Source organism: Ursus maritimus, unplaced genomic scaffold (assembly GCF_017311325.1).
Source record: "Ursus maritimus isolate PB19 unplaced genomic scaffold, ASM1731132v1 scaffold_18, whole genome shotgun sequence".
Classification (NCBI taxonomy): domain Eukaryota; kingdom Metazoa; phylum Chordata; class Mammalia; order Carnivora; family Ursidae; genus Ursus; species Ursus maritimus.
The window spans coordinates 823,899-843,544 of record NW_024424230.1 but is presented as its reverse complement, the minus strand read 5'-3'; the positions used below and the strand labels follow the sequence as shown (position 1 = coordinate 843,544).

Below are 19,646 nucleotides of genomic sequence, written 5' to 3'. Positions count from 1 at the left end.
CACCATCATCCAAACATCTGTTTTCTTAGTAATTCCCATGGTGTTTTGTTTTGCTTTGGTTTTTTGCTTTCATTAATCTTGTTTCTCTTCATTCATGTTGCTTTGGTCAGTTCTAAGGTGTTTTCATGATGTTCAAGACTGTCATACAAAGCAGAAGGCCTAGAGGGGACTCTACTCCTGTTTTCTGGAGAACTTCTGTATTTAACTGGTGGAGACCATTGAACACTATTCAAATTTTTATTATATTTTTTAATGAAATATTTCATTCCTATGGACTCTCCAATTTCTTTAGCATAATTATAGTATAAAGAGACTTGACATTTCTCCTTTTATCAAATTAACAGGAAAAATGAATTACAGTTATGAAATATAATACGTTATAAGCATTTTTAAGCCAATACTAATTTTCATTGGTTTTTTTTGTATTTCAGTTATATATATATATTTACAGTAAAAAATTAGATAATACCTAATAACAAGAGAAAGAACTATGTATTATCTGTAATTTTACTATTGGTAAAAACTGTAAAGCTTTTCAGATATATGTACATATACAGACTTACAAATATGAATGTGTGTATTTATATATGTAAATATACCAGCATTTACATACAGACTTTTTTTATTTAGCCTAGATAGCCTTTTTAAAAGTTTGTTTACAAATGAGGAATGTACTAAGTTTCTGCAAATCAGTCTTGTTCTGGTTTTCCAGTCAATAGCTTTATATTTACATGTTCAGTCAAGCGTGGAGAGACTTACTAGACAGAATTATACCTGCACCTCTGTTTAGCTCCAAAATGTCTCATGCCTACTTCAACATGATACTTTGCCTCGTTTTTCACAGTTTAAGAATGCAGTTAGACAGATTTAGCAGAAGGAATGAAAACTGTAAAATGTGAAAAGGATAGGATGCTGATTTAGGGAATTCATGTTTGCATTCGATTCAACCAGGTTTGTTTTCCTTTGCAAAGCTTCCATAAAATATGAATAATAATATGTTTTAGTATTTGCCAAATGTGCTTTCCAATTTAATAAAGGATAGATTAGAAAGAATTTATGGAACATAAGAAGTAGGAAGATCGGTAGGAGAAGAAGAGGGAAGAAGGGGGGGTAAACAGAAGGGGGAATGAACCAGGAGAGACTATGGACTCTGGGAAACAAACTGAGGGCTTCGGGGGGGAGGGGGGTGGGGGAATGGGATAGGCCAGTGATGGGTAGTAAGGAGGGCACGTATTGCATGGTGCACTGGGTGTTATACGCAACTAATGAATCATTGAACTTTACATCAAAAACCAGGGATGTACTGTATGGTGACTAACATAATAAATTATTATTAAAAAAATTCTTTTTTTTTGCAAAGTGCACAGTTCTGGAAAGTTAAGTGCTTTTTCCTCTGTTGACCTAACACGTTTGTAATGGAAGCACAGTTGATACACAGTGTTTACATCAGTTTCGGGCGTCCAGCATAGTGATTGGACAACCCTCCGTACCTTACCAAGTGCTTCCTGCAGGAAGTCTGCAGACTGTCGGTGACCGTGCCGAGTTACTACGGTATTACCGACTGCACTCCTGGTGCTGTACATTTCATCCCCGTGACTCCCTTATTTTTTAACTGGAGGTTTGTACCTGTTAATCCCCTTCACCTGTGTCACCCTTCCCCAGGCCAATTTCCCTGTAGTAACCGCCCATTTGTTCTCTGTGTCTGTGAGCCTGTTTCTGGTTGGTTTGGTTGGTTGGTTACAAGGCTTTTCAAATTTAACAAACTTAGGCTGTTTCATAGAAATTTTCCTTTACAGAATAAAATATTTTTGAGTCACCTGATATAATTTACTTTGTCTTTCAAGGAAAATATTACAGGGTTTAACTCATGTAATTGAAATGGATATATGTACCCTCCAGTGTTTGTGTCTTTCGTAACAAAACACAAACCTTCAGAGTTCTTCATGGCGCATTTAGAGCCCCGTCAGGCCAGGTACTTGTGCTTGCTTGTTGGTTCAGTAGCTCCTCTCCCCACATGCTTCCAAGTGCTGTGTCACGTTCTAGCTGACGGTCCGGAAAACTGTCCTGTCAGTGCTGGGTCAGAGGGACTTTACTCTTACTGGGGCACGCCTGGGCGATGGAGGTAGAATGGTGCTGACAGTGAGGACTCTGTCCCTTCTGAGAAACACGTGGGCCCATCTTGTCTAAAGTACTGCAGTTGGTGGGGGCCGTGTGGCTTGGGCAGCAGGGCCCCCATTCTCCCACCTCACTGTCTGAAGGACTGAGTACCCTGCTCTGCTCAGATCACTGCTCGTTCTGAACAGTAAGAGTGGGGTATCAAAAATGTCAGGTAACATGGGTACAGAATTTGCTTCAGAACCTAGAAATGAAGTCTCTTAACATCTCAGTAGGGCCTCCTTTTCCATTTAGCATGCTTGGGGAATGCGGGGGGAAAAGAGTGTTTCCAACCTAGGAAACCAGTCAGTGGTGGTGGAAATTTGCAGCCTATCCAGATTGCAGAAGATGCTGATATTAGAAAATTCAAGCTTTGGAAAGCATGCACAGGGAAGAAGGCCAAGGGTGTGGCTGAACAGCTTTTTGCTGAAGAAGTTAGGTATGTGACTCATGGACCCCTTCACCCATCTCTGCCGGAGCCTGGAGTGGATGGGGTTATCCAGGAGAGATCTGTGCAGGAGCCTCTTGTCAAGTGGTATGGACCCCATGACATCCACAGGAGACGCACAGTTCTTGAGAATCTTGTATCAGGAGAAGCACTGGCAGCTCGGGCCGGAAGGAACAGAGACAGGATAAGGTCAGAGCAGCCTGTTGGACGCCCCTGGTCCTGCGGGCAGGAAATGGGCTGATGGAGCTGCCCAGCTGCACACTTGTGCTGCCCTTCAGGAACAAGGAAGAATCACTGAGGCCACAGGCCCGGGCGGTGTGCAGGTGTGGATCCGCAGGCCCAGAGGTGAGCCCCCAGTCCCAGAAGACTATCCCCAGCTCTCCTAACCTGGAAGAGTCTGCCCTGCTGGGTAGTTTGTAGTTCTTCATATGGTATGGGTGTTCTCTTCAGGTCTGTATTTTACTGATAGTCGTTCTTAGTCACTAGCTTAAATTGTTACTATTGGTGAAATTATGAAAAAATGTTAATTTTGCATAGTCGGATTTTTAAGTCTTTTTTGCTGTGGGTTATCACTCTCCATGTGTTGTTTAGGAAGCTGTTCTGTGCTCCGGACGATGGAGCTATCCTCCTGCATTAGTTTCTAAAAGCATAACAGGGTTGTCTTTGACAGCTGGAAGTGGTGGGGTTTTTTAATAGTGTGAAACAGGATTTTCACATATCACTGTTTTCTACACCAGTTGTCTCAGCATCCCTCGTAAGAAAGACTGCTCCCCAGTGACCTGCGGCTCCTCTGTCATACACGAGGACTCAGACACACACAGGCTGCTTTGGGTCTCTTGTGCTGTTCCCTTGGGGGGTTTGTCTACTGAGCAAAGAACAAACTGCCAGAACTCACACACCTTTGTCCTGAGTTAATGGTTTCTACAACAGGGCCTTCCTCCTCGTGCTCTTCAAGAGTGCCCTGTTCTTGCTGTCCCTTTGCATTTAATATTAAATCTTCCAGACCATGAATCTGTCATATCTCTTAAATTTTTTAGAGATTGATTGATCGATTGATTTGGGAGGGGGGAGAGAGAGTGGGGGGAGGGACAGAGGGAGAGAATCCTCAAGCAGACTCCCTGCTGAGCATGGAGCCTGACACAGGGCTCTATCCCATGACTCTGAGAGCATGACCTGAGCCAAAATCACAAGTCAGCTGCTCAACTGACCAAGCCACCCAGGTGCCCCAACACATCTCTCTTATTCTACAGTATCGCAGTTTAAAAAATTTCTCCGTAGAAATCTTTTTTTTTTTTTTAATTTTATTTACTTATTTGACAGAGATAGAGACAGCCAGCGAGAGAGGGAACACAAGCAGGGGGAGTGGGAGAGGAAGAAGCAGGCTCCTAGCGGAGGAGCCTGATGTGGGGCTCGATCCCAGAACGCTGGGATCACGCCCTGAGCCAAAGGCAGACGCTTAACGACTGAGCCACCCAGGCGCCCCTCTCCTTAGAAATCTTGCACAACTTTTATTAGAGCTATTCCTAGAAACTCAGTATTTTTCGAGTTCTGTTGTAAATACTGTGGGTTTTTAAAGAACTGTTTCCTTTGTATGTGTTACTGGTATGGAGAAATCAAATGACTTCTATAAAATGAATCCATCAATTTTGGTAAAACTTTATTGATTTCAATTAGTAATCTGGAGTTTATTGTATTATCTCTGTAGATAATTGTATCATCAGTAAATAATGACAGCTTTGTTTCTTTTGATTCCTGCACCATTTCTTTCTTTTCCTTATCACTGGATCGAAGATTCCTGAGATAACATTAAGCAGAAGTACTGTTTTTGTTTCCTGTATGAAAGGCAAAACTTCCAAGATTTCATCATTAAGTATGCTGTATGTTTTTATAAAAACCCTTTTTATACTAAGGAAGTTCTTTGTTTTAAAGATTTTATTTATTTATTTGTCAGAGAGAGAGCACGAGCAGGGGAGGGGGCAGAGGGAGAAGCAGGCTCCCCACCGAGCAGGGAGCCCAATGTGGGGCTCGATCCCAGGACCCTGGGATCATGACCTGAGCTGAAGGCAGACGCTTCACTGACTGAGCCACTCAGGCACCACCAAAGAAGTTTTTCCTATTACTATTTTGCTAAAACTTGTTTTAAAATTATGAATATGATTTTTCATCTTTAAATTTTTACTTAATATTTTAATACAAAAAATTATATTGTTTTTGACTTTCTAAGATGATACCTACCTTGTATTCTTTGGGGAAAAGATGCAACTTAATCATGATAAAATATTCTTTTGTGCATTAATGGATTCCATTGTTTGTAATTTTTGTGGAATTTTTGCGTTGGTGCACATGAGCGATTTCGCTGTAACTTTCCTTCCGGTGTTTAGTATCAGCTGCCATTCTCATGAAATACATCGACAAGTCTTCTCTCATTTTCCCTTCTCTAAAATATTCTTTTTTAATTATAACAAGTTATTCCTTGACATTTGCACGTTAGGGAGGCCTGAACATTTTACTGTGAAAAGATATTTGGCAGAGTTGGTTTCTTTAATAGGTTAAATATATTTATCAACTAGTTGTAAATAGTCAACTTTAAATAATTGGAAAAGTTGATTTCAAGTTTTTAATTTCTTCTTCAATCAGTTTTGCAGTTTTGGTTTTCAGGAAATGTGTCCCCTGTGCCCGTATTCAAGTTTATTCCCACAAGCCTGTTGATAATGTTTTCCTTTTACCTCACATGTGTGGGGTCTCTGCTGTTATCTTTGTCACTCTTGATACTTGTTTCTCTTTTCTGTTTTTCTTGATCAGTCTTCCGATAGGTGTATCAACCATAGGAGTCTTTTGGGAAAACCTTGTCTAGGTTTTTCTTTGTGCTATATAATATTTCTCTAATTTGTTGTTACCTTACTTCTCCTCTCATACTTTCTTTGGTTCGTGTTAATCTTCTTGAGATAGATGCTTCAGTTACTAGTTTTCAGCCTTGTTTTCCATTCTGAGTATATGTCACTGAGGCTGTAAATTCGCACAGAAGTACTGCTTTGGCTACATCGCAGACGTTTCTGGATTTTTGTTACTGTCAGGTACAGAATCTCTCTTAATTCCCACTGTGATTTCTTCTTTGACCCATGGTTATTACAAGCATATTTGCATTTTCTAATTATTATCTGTGTTCATATTTAGTGTTTTATGTTGTTGTCAGAGAATATATCTTAGTCATTTCAGATGCACAAACTTTGCTGAGACGCGTTGTAGGACTGGGTGTTTAGTTTACTTAAACCTGGGTGCGGGATTGCTTGCTGTGGTGTGCCCTGCACGTCTCTTAGGCCGAGATTGTTAATCTTGTTTTTCAGTTTCTCCGTACCCCTGCTGGCTTTCCTCTGCCTTCTCTCACACTTGCTAAGCATCGTGTGGAAACCACGCATTGGTATTAGGAATCTGTTTTCCCGGGAATTCTATTGCTGGCATTATATAATTTGTGGCTTTGGTATCAGGTGTATACAAATTTAAGCTGTTACATATTTGTGCTGAATTAAGCATTTTTTCATTATAAAGTGACTATCTCTGATAAAGCTTTTTTCTTCAAGAGTGAGTTATTAGAGAGAGAGAGAAGGGGGACTGGCAGAGGGAGAGAGAGGGAGAGAATCCTCAGACTCCACACTGAGCATGAGCCTGATGTGGGGCTTGACCCTAAAACCCCAAGACCATGACCTGAGCTGAAAGTGTCGAATCCTTAACCCACTGAGCCACCCAGGCGCACCTCTGTGAAAGCTTTTTTGTATTAAATTCAACTCTGTGTTAAGCTCATATAGCCGTGCCTACTGGGTGTGATGTGCTTGTCTTGTCTTGCTCCATTTTGCACTTTCCCTTCTGTGTGTGTGTGTGTGTGTGTGTGTGTGTGTGTCTTAAGTTTAATTTTTACCTACTTTGACAAACTGCCTACACAGTTACTGTGATTCTGTTGTATTTTTGGTTAAACCTGTCATCTTATTTTGTTTTTTAGTATGACCTACAGTTCTGTATTTTCCTCCTGTCTTACCATTTTACTTATAATTTTTTATGATTCTCCTTTCTTCTCTACTAGTTTGGAAGGTTTTAAGCCATGTTTGTTCTTCTAGTAGTCAGCCCGTGAACTGAGGTCATTATTCTCAATCTGTCAAATCCACGGGTAGTCACTTCTTTTACGCATTATCTCAGTAATGTTTACCTCCCCACATCCCTTCGACCTTGTGCCATTTCTGTCATGTATTTTAATTCAAATCATTCTTAAGTCCCAAAGATACTGCTGTTTTGTACATTCTTGATGCATTTTGGTGTATCCACATGTTTCTTTATTTTTTCTTATACTTCAGGCCTTTCACGTAGAATGATTTTCCTTCTGTCAGAAACTGATTATTTTGTTTACTGTGGGTTTGTTGGGAAGGCTCTACATTTCTCTTTGGCTGTCCTTCATGACACTGTTCCACCTGCGTGTCCCACGCTGCCTTCTGGCCGCAGCTGGCGGCCACCTATGGGCCTCTGCTCCTTGGTGCCCTCCACCCTACAGCAGCTTTTAGAGCTGCTTTGGGTTGTTGCCCTGCGCTTGGACACAGTGTGTGGGGGCGGAAGCTGCTTTTCGTAGAATGCTTAAATTCAGTGCATTTCTCAAAGTCTGTGGATCGGTCCTTTGTGATCCCAGAAAACTGAGTTGCTGTCTCCTTATATACTGTTCTGTACCCTCTCTTTTGGCTCATGAATGTGAGATTTGCTCAGTGTCCTAACCCACTCTTTGTTTCTCCTGTTCTTCCCTATTTTCCGCCTTCTGTCCCCATTCTCCATTTTGTATCGTTCCCAGCAACCCGACTTCCAAGTCACTGATTTCATCTTCAGCTGCATCTAGACCACTGTCAAACCAGTTGAGTTCTTAATGTCAGTTATTAACCCTTTTTAGTTCAGGAAATTCTGTTTGATGTCTTTATTACATTGATTTATTCATTTTTATGTTTGCCTATTCCTTGCAAAGATCTTTCTAGTTCTCCATATGTTTCCTAGTTTCACAGTCTTGTCTGTGTCAGTCACGTGTGGGATCTGCTGCTTCTGCCGGCCCTTTTCTCTTGTTTTTCCCTCTGGCTCTCGCCCGTAGTACACTGTTTCACTGAGTGCTGTGTGTTTTGTGTTTCGTTTATTTGTAGGGGTTTCTTTGGTAACTGTATTTGTGAAAAGCTAATTATAGGAGTAATGTGAGATCAAAGATGAAGGTTAGGTTTTTTGTATACTGTACGCTTGTTTCTGTGGTGTACTTGGAGGTACCACCTGTCTTGGAACATCTTCCTCCAAATTGGAGATTCATAGTCACTGAATCACGTGAGCCTGGCCCCATCTCCACGTGTCCATCCACGTGCAGGTGCCTCACTTTCCAGCTTTCCCCTTAGTGTGACGGCGTAGCCCCTCATGGCCCTGCTTCTTGTGGAAAGAAGGGCCTCCTGTTAGACCTCCACCTTTTGATGGTCCTGGTCTTTATTTTTGCTCCTGCACAGGTGGCCTTTTGAAGAGAAAATTCAGACTCTTGAGGACTGGCACGTGATCACTTAACCCTCGTGAAAACTGATGAGGCTTCAACCCAGAAATTCCTCACTCTCTAGTTAGTTCTTTATTTCTTTTAAGAAATTTAAAAAATATTTTATATAGTATTTCTTACTGTTTTCAGTGGGAACATTGATTCAAACAGGATAGTCTGCCATTACCCAAGATGACAGAACTTTCTTGCAGTTTTATGTAAAGAAAGTTAGGCAAATTTGAGTGAAACTTCCTGATTAACTTTGTTGGCAGTACTTTCCGAGGGTAGGTACAATTTTCAGGCTTCGGATGTGGTCAGCTTTATTCTTGAGAATGCAGTGGACTTTCTTTTAACAATAAAGTACAACTATATCATAGCAAATTTGGGGAATGCAAGGTGACATTAAAAAAAAATGTGACCTGGATAAACTATAGTCTGTCTATACAATGAATACTATCTATTAATAAAAAGGAACAAAGTATTGATACATAAAACAACTTGGGCATTTATAGGATGTTCTTGAATGTCCCATTAGAAAATTATGTTGGACAGTTCAGCGGTTGCCAGGGTTCGGGTGGGGGGCAGGTGGCATCGTTGGGGGTTAACCTGAGGAGTCTGCAAGCTTCTTGGAACTGTCTGATCCCGATGGTGCATGGGGTGCGACACGAATCTGTCCTTGGGACACATAAAGCAGAAGAGTGTGTGTAAAAACTGACAGAGCCCGAATGAAGCCTGCGTTTGACGTAATTGTGTTGTCGCATCAGCTCTGCTTGGAGAGAGTGTTTCGTGGCCTGGGGAAGCACCGGGAACCCCCCCTGGTTTTGCTAAAACAACTTCAAAGTTAGAAGTTCCCATAGATGACCATTTACAGGGAAAAGTTTTGATTCCTTTTGATAGAACTTTTCTTTAAAATGACTTTTGTTTTGCTCAGATTAGGTTCTAAACATCAGCCTCAGTCAGGGAGGAGTGCAGCCGTGTTCCCTGAGGAGTGTTGCAGGCTCGGGGCCTGGCTCACCTTGGGGGCCCGAGCGCCACCACGCCATTGTATCACAGGCAGCACACGGCCTGACTGGGGTCCTGTGCCATCGCGGCACGTAGGGAAGACGTCTGTGCAGGGCTCAGGTTCCCTCCTCCGGCATTGCCCGGCAGGGTGAGGCCAGGCAGGATGGTTTGGTCAGGGAAGAGCCCCCACGAGGCGCCTGCTCGCCGGTCAGCCTTATGCTCAGCTGCCGCTCCCCTTCTCGACACTCCTGACACTCTTCAGAGTCAGGGGGGCCGTTTCGGTTTCCTTGTGTGATGGTAAGGGTCACGATTGCCTTCTTGTTCACTTGACTGTCTAAAATGGCGGACGGCTTTTCCACTTAATTTGGAATAGATCTCCTGATAACAAAATCACACTTGACCAGTTAGCAATAAAATGAGCTTAAAATAACTGGTATCCATTACCTTAAAACCTATTTCTGTAATTCTCAAAATGGTAGGCTTCATGTTTTTTTGTTCGTAAGTCACGTTACTGTAAAGTACTTTACTAGGTGAGGAGAGGTGTAAATTTTAAAATTCTATAAATTAGAACATTACCAAAAAATAAGTATAGTGATGATAATTATAATTACTCTGTTAACTTTGAAGTTTGAGCTTCTAGAGATTTTTAACATTAAAAAGCAAATTATACGAACATTTGACCAAAATGTACAATGCTTATAAACTTAAGCTTCTGCTTCCTGTGTGGTATTACAGTCGTAGTTGAAGGTACATTTCCCTTGATAGTTTTCACTTGTAAACCGAACTTGCCTCGTGCTTTATGTTTCCTTGAAGATTATCCACATTGTCTTGTTCACCAGTCTTGAGGGTGTGTGCCGTAGACACCCCACTGGTGTGTGTTTGTGTCACAGTATCTCATGAAATAACAAACATTTACAGCTCGTGACAGCAGCAGTGGTTGTCTCGAGCCGTAACCGTTCACGATTTGAAGAGAGCACCGTGGAAGAACCCAGAAGGTGCTCCTTGGGCTTCCACTCCGCCCCAAGCCCAGTACACCCTGTGAACTCTTGAAAACTTCCTGCCTCTTGAAGATAGAGATCCTTGTGCCTTGTGGTAGTTGAGGCAGGCTGACATTTTCCAAAGTAATTTGACCAGAGTACACAGACGAAAGTCATGTTCTTCCTCAGTGTGGCCTCCGGGCCTGCAGAGCCAGCCGCACCAACCCCACTGGGAGGCCAGCCCGCCCTGGGTGCCCCGCTCCGCCCACGGAGCCTCCCCCTGTCTTGCCCTGGTTCAGGGGTCTATCTGACCGCCAGTGCCCACATCACAGATAAGCCTGTGCGAGATGCTGCTTTTCCTTCCTCCAGACCCATCTTCAGTCTCCTTAGGCTCTTGTGCCTTAGCCACTCCTCGAGCCCCTTCCGCCTGCCGGCCACTCTGGGCACCTCACCACAGAGCCACAGAAACAGTGTTGTCTGCGCCCCAGAGTGGAACACACAGAAGTCGGGTGCCCTGTGCCCATGGTAGCTGTGGGCTTCACACGCAGCCCACCCTCCCGTCGACGGTGCCCCAGCTGTCCTGGGACCAGGCCTCCCATGAGGCCAAGCAGCTGCCGTGTTCTGCCCCTGGTGCTGCCCTGCAGTGTCTGTCCTCCCTTATTGCTTGGCCTCGCGGCTGTAGCGGGACTATACGCAGCCGAGACATAGTGACGTACTGGTGTAAGAGGTCTGTGTTCTTGTCAATTCACACTTTTCTTTCTGACCAGCAGAGTTCTTAGGATTTTATGAGCTTTATGGACAAATAGTTCATTACGATGTTTTTGTCTTGAACTTACCTACAGACTAGACTCTCTCACTGACTCTGAGTCCTTCCTCCACACTGCTTCTCAAGGGTGTGTTTCTTAGTGGGCAGATCCGTGTGAATTGCTGTTTTGGTCAGAATGATTGACTATCAGCAGCTTCCCCTATTGTGTAGGTACGTCACATATCACGTCTGCTGTTTTCTTGACAGAATCAAATTAGGCACAGATTTTTTTTTTCTAGAATTGAAAGCATGTCTGAATGATCTCATGTCTGAATGTGAGCAAGGGCAAAGCTGGAACTCGTGTGGACGCAGGCGGGAGCCGAGTGAGTGCGTCAGTGAGCCCAGCGGGAAGTTGAGTGCCGCTGGGGTTGCAGAGGAGCCCTTTGTAAAGTGGTGTCCATCCCTCTGACTGTGAAACTGACACTCTGCAGCACGGTGTGGCCGCGGCCACCTCTGATCGCACCTCCTGCCACTCTCCCCCCGTGTGCTCCTGCTCAGCTACACCACCATCTTGGGCCTCGGGCAGGTCCCCGCCCTGGCCGTCCCATCCCTCCTTCCAGGATGTGTTCGGTCCCGGCAGGCATCGTTACAGGAAAGCATCCTGTTTGTTCTTGTAAAATGAGCGATGAAGATGATGCATTTCCAATACCTGTTCCGAGTGGGATGCTGCCTGATTCCCTTACACACGCACCATCTCTCCTTTTTGTCCGAGCGGGGGCTCTTAGCACATCCGCCTTCTCCTCCTGCGTCTGCCTCCGCATACTCGCTGGAGGACCAGGACGGGGAGCCCGTTGACATCGCCTACAAATACGATACGGTGTGTAAAAAGGTTTGTTGGCTTAAGTGTCAATAAATTTCATTTATTTTAAAGTGAAATCCAGTATTACCTGCTTAGTTCACGTGAGGTTAAAGATTATATGTCTGTATGGAAAACACAAGTGTGAACATACTGCGTGGGTTTGGACCCTGCTAACGACTGTGATGGGTTTTATTTGGCAGTTTGCGTGTGAACTTGGACATGGGCAAAGCCGCGTACGGATGGATGATCATGAAGGACGAGAGCATTCCTGGCACGGTTGTGCGGACCAGCACCATCCCAGAGGAGCTGGGGCGCCTGGTGTACTTGCTGACAGACAAAACAGGTACTGCTCCTGGTTCATGTTGCCTTTGGGTGCGCTCGCCAGCATCCAGTGCAGGTGACCCTGGTGCACTTGTGCATGCGTGCCTGTGTGCTCTCGCACCTGTGTGTGCGTGTGTGTGCACGTGTCCGCTCACCGGCAACCAGTGCAGGTGACCCTGGTGTGCGTGCATGCCCGTGTGCTCTCGCACGTGTGTGCGTGTGCGTGCATGTGTGCACTCGCCATAATCAGTGCAGGTGACCCTGGTGTGTGTGTGCATGCGTGCCCGTGTGCTCTCACACGTGTGTGTGTGTGCGTGCATGTGTGCACTCGCCGGTAACCAGTGCAGGTGACCCTGGTGTGTGTGTGCATGCGTGCCCGTGTGCTCTCGCACGTGTGTGTGTATGCGTGTGCGTGCATGTGTCTGCTCGCCGGTAACCAGTGCAGGTGACCCTGGTGTGTGTGTGCATGCGTGCCCGTGTGCTCTCACACCTGTGTGTGTGTGTGTGTGTGCGTGTGCGTACACGTGTCCGCTTGCTGGCAGCCAGTGCAGGTGACCCTGGTGCGCATGTGTGTGCTCGCCAGTGTGTGTGCATATGTGTGCGCACCAGCATCCAGTGCAGGGTGACCCAGGTGCGCGTGTGTGTGTGCGTGCTCACGTGTGTAGCGGAGTATCGAATTCATTCAAATTTAGGATTTTCTAGACTCTGCTGAACATTGGTGCACAACTAACCTTCACCTTCGAATAAACACAGTATCATTAGAATTGCGAAATGTTAAATTCTTAGAGATTTAAATGACATGTTTATATGTTTTTAATTTTCCGCTGCCATACCTCTTTGTTTTATTAGCTGTGGCTTTTTGAGAGGAAATACTGCTTGCCTGTTTAGTACAGGAGCTGTTGGGAAAATGTAACGACATGTGTGGGTTTGGTATTTTAAGAGTAACGTTCTCCTAAAGAGCCTAATAGCAACTATCCCACCCTCAGGTCCATGCCCCAAATTTTATTTGTCCTTATTTCATTTTTCACTGTTTCATCAAACAATCCTTGTCAATCCAGAAAATACTAAATAAAAGATAAACTGAATCCAATGAAAGTCCTAGCAACAGGTTAAATCCCTCCCCAATTTCTTCATTAATGATTTAAATTCCTGGTAATTCTTGGGGTGCTAGGCGTCTCAGTCCGTTGAGCGTCAGCTCTTGATTTCAGCTCAGGTCATGATCTCAGGGTCATTAGATCGAGCCCCACGTCAGGCTGTGTGCTCAGCAACGAGTCGGCTTGAGATTCTCTCTCCCTCTGCCTCTCCCCTCACTCACATGTGCTCTCTTTCTAAAATAAGTCTTAGAAAATATTTCCTAGTACTTCTTGGTGAACTAGAACTAAGAGAATACTTGTATAACATGATAAAATATGTCTCAAAATTCAATTTTTGTTTTATTTTTAATAAAACACTAGAAAACATTTCACCGTAGTCAGGAAAAAAAGAAACCTACAACACTGTTACTTCACATGTTTCATTCTGGCCATCGCAGTAAGACTAGAAATAAGCTGTATGCCCGAAAGAAGGAACAAATATTTGTAGATGAAATAATGAACCAAGGGAATAACTGCTAAGAGTAAGAACCAGTGAAGTGGCAGGTCACAGGTCAAAATAACAAAATAGCTCCCTGCGTGTCGAGCAGACCGAAGAGTAATGACCCCACTCACGGTAGCACGAGTGTGTGTGAAACACGTGGGCTAGACGTGAGGGGTTGAAGGACATGCTTGAGGGTGATCAGACCTTACAGAGAGACGTGAAGGAAGACGTAAACCAACAGAGGGGCAGACTGAGGCGCGACGATACGGGATTCCGTAGAGCCTGCCTTCACAAGGAAGTGATAGGTTTATTGCAGTTAAGTCAAAATCCAGTTGCTGATGGCATTTGGTTTTGTTTTGTTTTGTTTTTTAATTTAAAGTGGGGTTTTAAATTTTTATTTAAATAATCTCTATCCCCAGCATGGGGCTTGAACCCACAGCCCCGAGATCAGGCATCACATGTTCCACTGGCTGAGCTAGCCAGGTGCCCCAGCACCACTTGGTTGTGGTCAGGGTTTGTCATTGTGGCACGTCGGGGACTGCCCCGTCAGGTGATGCTCATAAGTCCGAAGAACTCCGAAATAACGAGGCCTCAGACTCAAGAAAGTAGACTGAGAAAATGTCTTCAGATTTCTCCCTTCCCACCTCACTGGGCCGATAGGAGAAGATTTCAGAGACTACATCTGTAACAGTGTGGAAAATAAGCAGAAGTGCCTTCACAGAGGCTGAGTTATCTCTGGGAGACAGGTGGAATTATTCTGATGGAGAAGCTGGAGCGAAGCAAACCCAAACTCAGAATGGTTCCTAAGGTGGCTCCACAGCAGAGAGTCCTGGAGAAGCAGTGAGTTTATAGCACACAGGTCGGGGGGCGGTGCGTGGGAGGCTGTCAGGCTGCGCGCCAGCAGCAGGAGAAACCCACCTGCACTCAGCACTGCACTCAGCAGCCTGGACCTTGTGCGTAAATCCAGTCAGAAACCAAGAACAGCAGCCTGCACTTGGAGTCCCAGCAGGAGCAAGCCCGCTGTGCCCAGAGTGCCCAGGTCTGTGAGTGTTTACAGAGGAGTCCAAAGGAGCCCGGAGGAAAGGGTGCTGAATTACAGGAGAGCTTGGTGACACCTGTAGATTCAGTGTCAAAATTAAACTTCGTTTCCATATACCAGCAACAATGGGGGCATTTAATTCCGAAAAGGCCAATTAGAATAGTAGCAAAGTGTATAAAGTAACTAGAAATAAATCCAAGCAGAACATGTGTAAAGTATGGCTGTAAGTGTTCAAGTTTGAAGACCCGAGGAGGAGCTGAGTGAGAGAATGGGTCCACGTTCTTTGTGAGTAGGGCATCTCAGTGCAGCACCGACACCGTTGTTCCCGCGTGGGCACGTCCAGCCTGTCTGAGGCGCACGCTGCCCCAGGACCTCGTCTGCACGGTTGGTGCAGTGTTACCTGGTGGCCACTGCTCTGTGCTGACAGACGAGCCTCGGCACCACGTGTCCCTCCGGCTCCTGTTCCTCACGGAGACACGTGCGCATCTGAGCAGGAGACGAACACGGGAATGTTCACGGCATCGACCTGGAAACAAAACCAAACTGAACGTAACACAAAAAAAGTGATTATCAGTACGATGCATAAATTGTGGAATGCTGTTTTACAGTTTTTACAGTTGAATGCTAACTAGCAGTGATGGATGTCACAGTTCAACATTGAACCAGGAAAGGCCTGGGGCCTTCCTCTTTCGGAGGCCTGTCCTTGCCTCGTGCCCCGTGTTCGGGGTGCGTGGCATGCTTCTCCGGGGAGCAGGTGCAGTGTGGGGCGTCCTGTCTGCACCAGACGTCCTTTCATGGCCACTTAAATCTGCATGTAATACGCCTAAGTATGACACCTGTTCTTTCACCTCAGTTTACAAACAGGAAGCATAAGTCAGAGACCACGCGGTACGCCTGAGGAGTAACTGGTTCCCTCTCCTCTCCCTGTGTCTCCGGATGTGCAATATCAGCAAGGGAGGAAGGATTTTGTGACTATTTCTCCCTAAAATGCTAACTTTTTATTTTGCGTTTTAAACGGTGATGGGATCATCATTCCATAGCTCCTCCGTTTTCCTCTGAATTCTGAGTTCCATCCAGGATAAGGATGAGTGGTTTTGTCCAGAGTCATAAAGTAAAACCACATTTTCCCCATGTCTCACTCTGCTACTTTTACAAAGCATAAATAAATAATCTGGGTTTCTGAGATTTAAAAAGAACTGCAAAAAATTATATAAAATATGTGAGTAAGAGAAAATCTTGTGCATTTTTCAAAAGACCTTTTTGTGCCAGAGGTCATTAGAGGGACCTCCTTTCTTCAGTTCCTAATGTTGGAGCTGCATGGAGTTTTTAACACTTTTGGTATTTTAAAAAATTTTTGGTCTAGAACTTTTTCGGAACCCTTCTCAGTAATCACAAGGGGAGACTTGTGGAGCACGTCTGGTACGCCACATGACAGCCCTGTGCCTGTCTTTGCCCTGGAGTTGTGGGACCGCGGGCACAGTGTCTGCGGGTGGGCGTCTACCCGCCGCCCGCGCTGCTGCAGCCTTCCCCTTCACGGAGTCCTCCTGCCTGAGGGTGTGTCAGCCTCTTGAGGAGAGCTCAGGAGGGAGTGTTGCTGTGGCCGCTTGTAGAGGCCACCCTGAGCAAATCATAGGTGAAGGACATCGAGCATGAGTTGTGTAATCATCACATCACTGCAAGCACGTAGTAGGACTTCACGCTGTCCTCGCCCTGACTCTGTAAAAACCGGCTTCTCGTGTAGTCAGATGGAGGCCACCAGCACATCAGGGGTTGGGCCCCCACCTCTTAGCAGTGTGTGACCTTGGGCAAACCCCCAACCTTCTGAGCAGAGCCATGTGTTGTCCGCCAGGAAGGTTGCGTGGCCAGCATGGCGGTGGCGGACGCGTGCTCACGCTCACCTGCCCTCTGCCTGGAGGGTCCTGTGCAGCTGTGTTTCTGGTGTTTACTGGGAAGCAGTGTATTCCAGGAACTGAAGCAACTGCTCTATGTTTTATTCCTTTTGTCGTGAATAATTCAAGTCCTCTGATGTCTCCTCACGATGTACATCTACAGTTGGTCAGGGTTTAGCGGTCACTGTGGTGGCCTCTGCCATCGCAGAGGGTCTGACGGGCTGGCGGTTTGGTAGAGGGGTAAAGAATTTGGGGTGTGAAACCGTTTGCAGACATCATCTGCTGAAACGATTAAGAATGAGCTGTTGTGCGAGGAGCCTTTTGCTGCTGACATAACGGAAAGGCGGTCCTTGGCGTGATTGTGATCGGGCTTGTGCCTCATCAATACACTTTCTGACAAGAAGCGTCCATCACACTGCCTCTCGTTTGCCCCAGCAGAACAGAAAATGAAGTATCCCGTGATTGCATTATAGTTTCCTTCTTGTGGACAAGAAAGCAGTGTGGTGTAATTAGGTTTGATTGGGGTACACGTTTCCGGTAAGATCTGAAATTAATGATGTTGCTATAGTGACACATGTGTGGCCAGCAGTGCGTGAACCATGAAGTAATTCATTCGACAAGAGCAGACATCTGTTAGCTGCCAGGATACAGAGCGTATTGGCACTGACCAGAAATCGCAGACGTGCCGTGACGAATGAGCCAGTGGCGCTGGCCCGCCAGGACAGGTCATTTGTACCGCGTCTGCCTGGGCGCTCTCCTCTCCGCACCGGCTGCTCTTGACAATGCCATTGCTTAGAGAGCAGTGCTGCGGAGAACTCATAAATTTTAAAACTGAGCTCAGGCTGCAGCCCGTTACAGCAAGCCGTGAACTCTTCTGTCGGGAACTTTTATGTTCCTGTAGAACAAAGCGTTCCCAGACCACGCCCTGGAACAACAGGTTGTTTAGGACACGCGCTGCGACTCTCAGCGCCCGTCACCTGGCTTTGCCGTGAGGTCTGCACCCTGTCGCATCAGCTCCCAAGGCCGCTCCCCTGCGTTGGGAAATGCTGTTCTGCAGCGGCAGAGGCAGCGGAGCATGGCGTGCACGGCTGGTCAGGGACGTGTGGAGATGGGTGGTACATCCTGTGAGCCAGGGGCCGGGTGCAGCCTCTGCTGCCTGAGGACGACGGCCGGGGCCTCTGGCGCCAGCAGACTTGCAGGGTCTGGCTGGCACAGGGATTGACCGGTGCGCGCACTCGCATGTGTGCTGGGCTGTTCACACCAGCTGAGACACTGGACGCAGATGCGTATCGTACTGGGAACCGCAGTCTTCTGAGAAGCAAATGTAATACGTGACTACAAATTAAATACTGTGAAATATTTTAAAGAACGTTCCCACACTCTGCAGTGTGTTAGAAGTTGTGTTTCCATTCCTCATTCCTTCATTGCGAAGTCTGAGTAGCTTTGTGTGCACGTCACCATCGATGCCGCGTGATCATTACTAATGGACGGTCCCTACCTGGAACCTGCACAGGAAATCGGTGGGTCTGGGTGGGGACCTGTCCCTGTATGCTTCGGGCGCACTTGCCTTTGTTTCTGTGCGGCAGCCGTGCCCTGGCTCCCCTACAGCACGTGCTGCCGTGAGGCGCGCTGCCCGCCGGGAGTAGCTGATCACAAAGCTTTGCAGCTGCTTGCCCAGCGCCATCTCCTCTGCCTGCTAGTGGGTCTCCTCTGTCGGCACCCTGGGAGGGACGCCTGCAGGATTTTCTCCCGAGAAATTGAGCTCCTCTTTGCCTGCTTTGCTCGTTGTGCCCAGAGCACTCTGCTTCATCAAGGAGCTGCGCATTGTCATTCCTCAGGAATCACAAACACACCTTTTGTCCAAAGACATGTTCTGTTCCTGGCGCTCGTAACGGCCACATCGCTGGGAAGCCTTCTGGTGGCGTCTGCCCGCCCGAGTCAGCCCATCCCCTTCACGAAGCTTCGGAGTTGGGACATACTAACAGTTGTTGTATTAAGATGACAAAAATTGTACAACCTATCAACTGGTTGAAATCATGAAAATTGTTTAAGATAAGATTTGAAAAATAATTTTGCATTACTGACTCTTTTAGTAACTGGTTTAGCTCAGACGTCCCTGCCATACAAGAGGGCGTAGAAAGTCGCACACTAGCCCTGACTTTCCTGCTCAGCGTTTTATAGGGTCTGCTATGAAATAAAAACATCATTGAAATTTAAAAAGATACTTCCAGGCTTTATCTTAGTTTTTTAAGAGATGATATGCGCCCCTACATAGAGAGGTGTCTGCATAGATAGATACCCCAGTGTCTAACCCAGCGAGATGCAAATGCATTTGTTCAAATGGCAAATAACAGACAAAAATTTCATTGTTGGATGAAACAGTAGTCATTTGTTTGAATATGTCTGTTATAATCTCCGTAAAACGTGATTTATTAGCAACTAGGATGACGGTACAAGATGCAGCGTTGGACGTGGACGGCAGGCCACCAGGGCAGGTTGCTCCATCGTTGGGCATGACTGCCGTCGTGCCGTCAGTATGGTTGGAGCTCCCTCACAAAGCCTGGTGCACAGCATCTGTCCCCTTGCTTCCCCTGCCCTCTCTAAGCCCTCGGTGACCCTTGCTTGACCTTGTGCCTCAGTAGGTCTGCCTGTGCCGGACTTCCCCCCCTGTGAGTGAAAGCACACACCGTGCGGCTTTCTGTGTTGGCTCTGTTCGCTCAGCGTAACGCTTCCCAGGTTCACCCGCATCGTCCCGTGTCCCAGTACTTCACTGCTTTCTGCCACGGGGGATACTCCGTTGTGTGCACAGACCACATTTTATTTATCTATTTCTCAGTTGAAGGACATTAGTGTGGTTTCTGCTTATTCCGTTAGGAACAGTGCTGCTGTGAGCAAGGTTCTAGCCAAGGCGGGTGGGCAAGAAGAAGAAAAAGGCATCCGCACTATAAAGGGGAGCGAAACTAGTGTGTGCCATGGTCTTTATACAGAAAAATCTAAGGGATCCCCTGAAAATCTGTTGAATACAAGATGAATATACAAAAATGAATTGTATTTCTATACACTTGCAACAAACTATCCAAAAATAGAATTAAGAACACAGTTCCATTTAC

At 46.0% G+C, this 19,646-nt stretch overlaps 1 protein-coding gene across 1 annotated transcript in view; it reads left to right on the top strand.

Moving 5' to 3' along the window:
- ATP9B (ATPase phospholipid transporting 9B (putative)) overlaps positions 1 to 19,646 on the top strand; it is a 250,034-nt gene that overhangs the window by 165,107 nt on the left and 65,281 nt on the right. The window contains exon 13 of the mRNA XM_040632421.1: positions 11,913 to 12,055. Within this exon, the coding sequence (XP_040488355.1) occupies positions 11,913 to 12,055 (143 nt within the window). The remainder of the gene's footprint in view (positions 1 to 11,912; positions 12,056 to 19,646) is intronic.